The sequence below is a fragment of the Arachis ipaensis genome, chromosome B05 (genome assembly GCF_000816755.2).
Source record: "Arachis ipaensis cultivar K30076 chromosome B05, Araip1.1, whole genome shotgun sequence".
Classification (NCBI taxonomy): domain Eukaryota; kingdom Viridiplantae; phylum Streptophyta; class Magnoliopsida; order Fabales; family Fabaceae; genus Arachis; species Arachis ipaensis.
The window spans coordinates 148,546,865-148,555,632 of record NC_029789.2 but is presented as its reverse complement, the minus strand read 5'-3'; the positions used below and the strand labels follow the sequence as shown (position 1 = coordinate 148,555,632).

The window sequence follows — 8,768 nt, the reverse complement described above, 5'->3', positions numbered from 1 at the left end:
ATTCTTAAATATTTTTAATAGAGTATATTTGATTTTAAAATTACTCTACCCTCCAATTTTATCAAAATATTTATTCATATCTATTCAGGTTATTTTATAAAATCCCTAATTTCTAACCCTAATTCCCAAATTGAATTATTCCAATAAATTGAACACATACAAATTGAAACTCTAGTCAAGTTTTAAAATGAACACTGCATTGAAGCTAAGTTTCATAACTAACTTTCCATTTATAACCAACCAAACAGTCCTCCATCTACGAATAGGTTTAAGATATAGATCAGATCAAATTAAGAACATGCATTATTGGCCTTTATCAATTATATTGCATGTGCCCTCATGTGTATGTAATGCATATGTTACTGTTAGATTGAGGCATTGTGATTCATATGATCTTGAATGCACATGAAGAATAGTAGGTTTCAGTTATTTTCAATAAGAATTTGTCGTTACTACATGCCTTATACAATTTAAATAGATATTTAGTTAAGAAAATAAGTGAATTAATCACTAAATCAACTTAAATTAATTTTTATAATCTGTATTTATATATTTTATTTGTAATTTTAATTTTAAATTAAGAGACATAAATCTATGTACTTTTTTTTTTTTAATTTTAGCCATCATTTTCAAATTTGTTATCATGAATTTGATTAATTTTAGAAAAAACAATCATGTTTTATACCAAAAATGAAGAATAATTTAAATTCAGTCTATTTCTGTAGGGGCAAAAACTTAAATTTAGTTAATTTAGTCTTAGTGTAAGGAAAACTGAATATTTAATTTTCAAACTTTTGATAGTGAACATTTTGATTATATGCGCTGGTGGTGACAGTAGTTTTAATAATGGATCCTTTGCAAATAAATAAAGCTAACACAATTATTTAGGTGTCCTATCCATCTTAATATCGAAAGGTTAATAATTAATCAGGAGTCTTCAACTCTTCATTCATAATTGCCTTGCAGAAAATGATCAAAAAAATAAATTATTAATCTAATCAAAAGACTCAAACTATACTTTACAATATTATTATTTTATTAATATATTCAACATAGCACACATTATTACATTAAATTATTATATATACAAATATATATCAAGCAATTAATTAACACCAAATAATTAAACACACTCCAAACTCAATGATTGAGAACCCCTAGCCGATATATAGTGCATAGTGAATAATTGGAAGATATATAGAAATACACATAAATATACCAAAAGCTTATCAATATATAAGAAACTAAAATAGAAGGCTAGGGTGTGGTGATGATAATAATGCTTAGGAGTTTGGTTATTGTTGTAATTATCATGTATATATGATAAACTACTAAACTCAACCTCTTTTATTAACGATAAAAATATTCTTAAAACATTTTAAAACAAATGGTGGTGCTTCTTTCCATGAGCTTCTTCGTCTTCCTTCTTTGCTTCTTTTTTCTCATGGTGTTCATGAAAAGCATAACCACCAGCTCCGACGGCAGCGACCGCGGCAACCTCCTCTTCTATCTTATGCTTGTGAGCATGCTCCGGATCTTTCTCAGCCTTATGTTTCTCATGCTGTCACAAAATCAACAGTTGCATTAAAAAAAATTTAATTAACCTATATACTATTCCACTATATTAATTAACAATAGAGATGTGTGGGGATGTTAGTAAAAAAAGGAACAAAGTTAAGAAAAAAAAATTATTGGTGTCCATGATTGAGGATCAGATCTTGTGTAATATATATAATACACACCTCATTATTTTTTTTTTCTTTATATTATGCAATTAACTAATAAGATAATTAATCATTCAATTAGTTGAACAATACATATAAATAAACTTACTAGTTAAATATTAATGTTTGTTCTCCAAGAATTAAACTGAACAAATTAAAGAAGAGTAGACAAAAATGATCTGAAGTACAAATTAAAAGAATAATTCAAATTAGGAGTATAATTAATTAATATTGATGATGAAATTAAGAGAAATAAATAGTTACCAAGGCATAGGCACCAGCAGCAGCAGCACCAAGCTCGCCAAGGTGCTCATGGTGCTTGTGTTGTTTCTCCTCCTTCTTATAGTCAACTACCTCTTCAAAAGTAGTGTTATCCTCATCCTTCTTATGGTGGAAGAGGTGGTGGTGGTGCTTCTCCTCAGACATGATCTAAAAGCTTAATATGAATTAAAGAAGTGATGAGTTTATGGAGTGATGTGAGAATTGTGAAGGGAATAGATACCTATTTATAATACATGATATATTATTATTGGTTGGTTAACATAACCAACGTGTTAATGGTTGTTTGGTTTGGTTGCTTTGCAGCTTTCTTGGTAGGCCATACATTTTTTCATAGTAAAATTTTGGGTCCAAAAGATATCATCTTTTAATCTCTAATGATTTCTTCAAATTCATTGAATGTTATAACTCTAAAGTCTAATAATAAACCAGCCTAAACCAATAGTATTTGCACAAATCAAAATGTAATAATCTCTTGTTCATCAATTTAGTCAATGGCTACTCATATAATTAAAAAAAGTCTCCCAATAAGACTGGCTAGATATAACCTATGATTTATGGGATAACAAATGGAGTTAGCAGCAATATAGAGTGAGAAGCGCGGTTAATCATGATTTGTCCCTAACGTTTAAATCATCCTATTTGTATCATTAACGTTTATAAAAGTGATTCAATGTTATCCTACTATCAATTATACTAACAAATCAGATTATATTTTTCAATTATTCTATGTATTCATTATCAATTAGGTCTCACTTACATGTGTTCGATTTTAATATTATACGCACTGTTTGTGTTTAGATTCAATCCCTAGAAAAGTGAATTATGTAAATGTTGTAGGAATTAGTTTCAACATTTGATAAGCTATTTTTCGGAGTAGATCATTATTCTAACTTTAAGAAGAGATTTTTAAAACTCAAACTAAAGCGTTCATGATGTGTAATTGACGGCAGGATAACATTGAATCACTTTTACAAACGTTAGGGATACAAATAGGACGATTTAAACGTTAGGAATACAAATAGGATTTACCCCAAACGTTAGGGACAAAAACGATACTTTACTCAATTTTAAAAAAGTAAACCTTTATTTTGATTTAATTGTTGTATGTTATTAGTTATACATTTTTTTTAAAAGAAAAATTTGGGTAACAGTACTTTTATTAAAATTTGACTAGTATTTAATCAATAAAAAAATGAATAATTTTACACTATTAAATATAATTTCATACCATTAAAAATACTAATAATAACTAATTAATAATTACAAATCAAAAAATCTACTAGCTCCCTAACACTATTTTATTTTTTAAATAAACCTTTGATTATATATATTATATTATCTAGACAGGATAATTCTATAATTAAAAATTAATTACTAAATCAATTATTATAATATATTAGTTTTATACTAATATTTTCATAACAACTAATGCTTATTTTTATACGGATGAAGAGTACTTGGTATATAAATGTATTTTATAACAAGAATTAGATGTGGTGCCATATTCAGAGAGGGGCCATACGCCGCATGAACCATAACATATTTGGTAAGCTAACTTTAATCAAATTACGATCAACACCGGTAGCATTATCATCATCCCCAGGATCACGCATAATCATATCTCTTGGTGACTCAAGGGCATCACTTTCACACGTGTCACCGTTTGAATATCGAATATCCTCCATGCAACAATATTCCCTGTCAAAAAGAAGGCTGCTCCGTTTCATAACTGCTCCCACCGCCGTGCTCTTCCCCTCCCCCTCCGTACACGGCCTGTGAAAATACATCTCGCCAACAATCTGCACCAGATTCCATCCATTCTCCGATTCCGACTCCGATCTGAAAACATATCGCTCGCCGTGGCCTTGAAGTGTGCCGAGAATTACATTCACCAGTAATGGCTGTCTCGTTCTTGTCTCAGAGATTACGTAAACACTCGACGAAGAGAACATGTAACTGCGATTCACCAACACAAGAACCCTAAACTCTAGAACAGAGCCAAAGGCGTCAATGTCCGTTGTTTCAGTCGTAAACAACGCGCTGATTACCCCCGGGAGTTTTCTCCGGTACCAGAAGCTCACACTCGATGCACCCTCAGATCTGGCGCCGCGTTCTTCTTCCGGCGAAACATGGCGGCGCCAAGGGTGATATAATCGGATGAGATTCAAATCACTGGAGACTGTGCAATAAGCTTCCCAAATTGGAACCAGAGGACGAGGACCGCGGTGAATCATGAACTCTGACGATATCTGTTGCTGGAATCCGTGTACCACGGAATTCAATCGAAATCCTCTTTGATTCGGAAAAATAACGACCTCGAGTTTAGGTAACAAGCGAATGCAGCCTTGAAGAGTTTTCAGATCTGTGCAGTTCCTGAGATACAAGCGCTCCAGGCTAACAAGATTGAACATGGTGAGTGGTAAATCATCTATGGCGGTGCTGTCTAAGTAAATTACTCGAATGTTTTCCATAGTTGCTACAATTTCTGGGAAGCACACAAGGCTTGTGCAGCCACTGAGGTCCAGAGTCTCAAGAGATGGAAGATTGATTTCGTCTACGAGAGTGCGGAGCTTGGTGCATCGTTGAACACTCAGCAAAATCAATTTCTCCAGAAATCCAACTGAGCTGTGGACTTTAACTAAATTGGAGCAGTTATCAAGACACAGTGCTCCTAGATTTGGGACTCCTGAAAGGTCAGGTACTTCTGTCAAGAATTCACACTCTCCAAAATCCATGAAACTCAAGGAATTGAAATTCTGCATAGGAAAATATGAAGATATAGTTGAGAATTGTTAAATGAATAAGCATATTTGATTGAGTAAAATAGTAGGAAATGATGCATGCCTTGAGTGGATTGTCCAGTTTGAGAGAACTGTTGCTCAAATTGAGTATGAAGAGTTTAGTGGGATGAAAATCAGAGGGTAATGATGGTGATGGATATCCATCCCACTCCAACACTCTTAAACTGTTTGGCAGATGATCAGGACCAACTGAAAAATGTACATCCCAGAATATGAGAACTTTGAGATTCCTCATTTTCTTGAATGCTTTTCCATTCCAATTCACTCTACGCTTGCTTGAGTGCAAAATTATGACTTCAACTCTATCACTTCCCTGTATCATAATCATTGCAAACACCAAACATATATTTATATATATGTCAAATTTTACATGTGAGGTTGTAGAAATTTACAAGCTGAATACATAAATATAACAACATACCATGTCATTTTCTAGAACATGAACAATGTCCTCATCATTCCATAGTCTAGAACGTTTGCCAGGCTTAGAAGTTGATTCCCTTCTAACAATTTCTCTACCCATATCTTGAATCAAATCATGCATTCTCACACAATTATTATTCTTGTCAATCTTCATCAAAGATCTGTCAATCAAAACGTCAATACCATCTTCAGGGTGGAAACCACGGACATGTAGCATTTGCTTCACATATGATATCTTTTCCTTGTTGAAGAAACAAGCTATATCAAGAAAAATACTCTTCTCATCTTCATGTAATCCATCATAACTTACCTCGAGCACTTCTTGAATCTTCTTAATGGGAATTTTTTTGTACTTATCTAATGCAGAGCTCCATTGATCTATGCTCTTGTTATACAAGTTAGAGCCTATTACTTCCAAAGCCAAAGGAACACCACCAGCATAAGAAAGAACACGGTTTGAAATATCTTCATACCCTGACTTAACTTTGTTGCTTCTAAAGGCCTTCCAACAGAACAATTCAAGAGCTTCTTTTTTGTTTAACTCTTTGACCTCATAAATCTTGTTTGGATTCATCCCATATTGTGCTTCTAACAAATGTTTGTCCCTAGAAGTGATAATTATCCGACTACCTGAACCGAACCAATCATCGCCTCCGGCAATAGCCCTTAACTGGGTTAAGTCATCAACATCATCAAGAATCAAAAGAATCTTCTTTTGTTGAAGCCTCCTTTTTATCATTGGAATCCCTCTGTTGACATCTCTTATTCTTATATTACTCTCATCAAGAACTTCAGAAAGAAGTGTCTCTTGGAGTTGTGCAAGACCATGATTCTTGTTGATTGCATTTTCTCTAACATCAGCAAGAAAACACAAACCATCAAATTGATCAGCAACAGAGTTATACAGAGCTCTTGCAAGTGTTGTTTTACCTATTCCCCCACTTCCACAAATCCCAACTATGTGTACTCCATCTTCAGCATTATTAGACCCAAGTTGTAGCAGAGACTTCACTTCTAGCACTGGTGATTCCAGGCCAACCGGGTTGTCAGCAACATGTAAGGGAGTGTAATTCAGCTTTTTGGAGATGTCACTAACAATGTTTTCAATAAACTTGTATTCCTGTTGAGACCTACATTTATACAAGTTCATATCAAGCCATGTTATGAAAACAAAGCATTATTATATATTATTTCACATACTTTTCTACTAAAATTAAATAATCAATTATTAAAATAATCCATGAGCATTACTAATGGTATAAAATCACTCGTCCCAAAAGTTTAAACTAATAGGAGAAGACAATATTAATGGTTATATCTCTTAACATTTTTGTTCAAGCAAAAATTTCTTTTGAATTTGCTTGATTTTTTTGCATACACTTGGCCAACAATAATTTGCAACCATATTTACAAAAGTTTTGCACATAAAAAATATATAGTGTCTACTTATATTTATTAGAATTTGTATACATGAACCAATACTGTTTGCATCCATATTTTTCAAAATTTACCTATAAATTGGTAAAATTTATTTGTTAAAAACAATACTAATCAACTGGCGGAAAATACTAAAAATTATTTGACGCAAGAGTTTCTCTATTATATAACATGATTATAAAAGCATAGATATAATTTAAAGGAGAGTGTGACATGAGGCATGTAGATTATTACCCTGGTTTGAAATGTGAACCGGACAAATTAGCTGCTTCACGTAGAGCATTCCTCCATTTTTGTACCTTGCCATTGTCATCATTCTGGAACCGTTCTTCATGTTTTGCTAATGCCTCCGCATAGCTACCTTTCTGATGGCGAACATCTGATGGATCCACATCATAAAAGATTGGCCAAACCAATCTTCCTTCAAGTTTCAACAGCTCAAGAATCTTTGCAAGCTCGTCCAAACAGAAAGCAGATGATGCATAGTTCTTAGAGAACACAACGATGGCGATCCTAGATTCTTGAATAGCCTTCACAAGTGCTGGAGTAATTTCTTCCCCCTTTTGAAGCTCCTCATCATCAATGAAGGTGTGGATCCCCTTTTGATCCAGTGCATGGTAGAGATTACTGGTGAAACCGTTTCTAGTATCTTCTCCTCTGAAACTGAGGAAAACGTCGTAGATCCAATTCCATGTGAAGGAAGAAGAAGATGACGATGATGATGGTTCCACCATTATCATATAATTTGTGAGCTTATTAGTATATTTAATTAGTTCCTAAATAAATAACAATAATATAATATATAATCAAAGAGGGTTATGGATAGAGTGAATGGGGAAGACTTTGACTAATCAAAGTAAACGCCAGAGATGAGAGGAAGGTATATATGAAAACATACAAAAATTTCTTTTTTAAAGAGTAAAGTGTGATCTCTCACCATTTATTTTATAGGTGGGACCAAAAATAAATATGAGAAAAAAACTATTCAAGGATAGAAGATTATACTTTATCCTCTAAAGTACAAATTTAAAATTTAGAGGATACAAATTCTATAGATAATAATGAATTAAACAGCCTTAGCAGTTACGTTTAATAAGAGCCTAGTTTTAAAGTCATCGTTGAACTCTTGAAGCTCATGAAAACCTTTTCATCCCATGTGCTTATAAACAGAACCAAACCAAGTTTTCCACGTCATCAAGAATGGCAAGTCATCCCCGTCATCAAGAATCAAAAGAATCTTCTTTTGTTGAAGTTTTTTTTTAAGAAAATTATTTGAATAAAATAACTATATGTAAACATAACAATAAAAAATTATTAGAAGATTTAAAATATTTGATTGAACTATCTAATATAATATGTGTTTATATTTTTAAGAGTAAAGTATTGTTTTTGTCCCCAATGTTTGGAGTAAATTCTATTTGTGTCTCTAACGTTTAAATCGTCCTATTTGTATAAAAGTGATTCAATGTTATCCTGCCGTCAGTTACACATTATGAGCGCTTTAGTTTGAGTTTTAAAAATCTCTTCTTGAAGTTAGAATACAAATGTCTCGGATAGAATCGATGATCTACCCCGAAAAATAGCTCATCAAATGTTGAAACTAATTACTACAACATTTACATAATTCACTTTTCTAAGAACATAATTGAATCTAAACATAAATAGTGGGTATAATATTAAAATCGACCACATCCAAGTGAGATCTAATTGAGAGTGAATACATCAAAGTGAGAATAATTGAAAAATATAATCTAATTTGTTAGTATAATTGATAGTAGGATAACATTGAATCACTTTTATAAACGTTAAGGATACAAATAGGACGATTTAAACGTTAGGGACACAAATATAACTTATCCTAAACGTTGGGGACAAAAATGATACTTTACTCTATTTTTAATATCACTTTTACATAAAAATAATTTTGTAACAAAAATGGTATTTTTTAAAAATAATAAAATAAAAAATGTTTTATTTCTTTTTTTATTTAAAATTGCATTATCTTTTTTATATGAATGGATGAAAACCAGATTGTTTATTCTTATAACCTCAATGAAATGCTCCAACTTTTTTGGCTAGTTAGTGTTCCACGACTAGTAAA

General features: G+C 32.2%; 2 protein-coding genes across 2 annotated transcripts; both read right to left on the bottom strand.

The window, feature by feature from the left end:
- LOC110262700 (abscisic stress-ripening protein 3-like) lies at positions 1,121-2,227 on the bottom strand. The gene is made up of 2 exons (XM_021103357.1): positions 1,989-2,227; positions 1,121-1,561 (listed from the first exon to the last, which is right to left on the bottom strand). Exons 1-2 carry the CDS (start codon positions 2,148-2,150, stop codon positions 1,379-1,381), a joined length of 345 nt encoding a protein of 114 aa, XP_020959016.1. The 5' UTR covers positions 2,151-2,227; the 3' UTR covers positions 1,121-1,378.
- LOC107644939 (TMV resistance protein N) lies at positions 3,426-7,577 on the bottom strand. The gene is made up of 4 exons (XM_016348909.2): positions 6,902-7,577; positions 5,229-6,360; positions 4,851-5,120; positions 3,426-4,762 (listed from the first exon to the last, which is right to left on the bottom strand). The coding sequence occupies exons 1-4, from the start codon at positions 7,405-7,407 to the stop codon at positions 3,512-3,514; spliced, it is 3,159 nt and encodes a 1,052-aa protein (XP_016204395.1). The 5' UTR covers positions 7,408-7,577; the 3' UTR covers positions 3,426-3,511.

Coding starts and splice junctions, on each gene's coding strand:
- LOC107644939 (XM_016348909.2), bottom strand. CDS start 7,407: ATGATAATGGTGGAACCATCATCATCGTCATCTTCTTCTTCCTTCACA. Junction 6,361..6,901: donor GGTTCACATTTCAAACCAGG/GTAATAATCTAC, acceptor GTATAAATGTAG/GTCTCAACAGGAATACAAGT. Junction 5,121..5,228: donor ATGTTCTAGAAAATGACATG/GTATGTTGTTAT, acceptor ATTATGATACAG/GGAAGTGATAGAGTTGAAGT.
- LOC110262700 (XM_021103357.1), bottom strand. CDS start 2,150: ATGTCTGAGGAGAAGCACCACCACCACCTCTTCCACCATAAGAAGGAT. Junction 1,562..1,988: donor CTGCTGGTGCCTATGCCTTG/GTAACTATTTAT, acceptor ATTTTGTGACAG/CATGAGAAACATAAGGCTGA.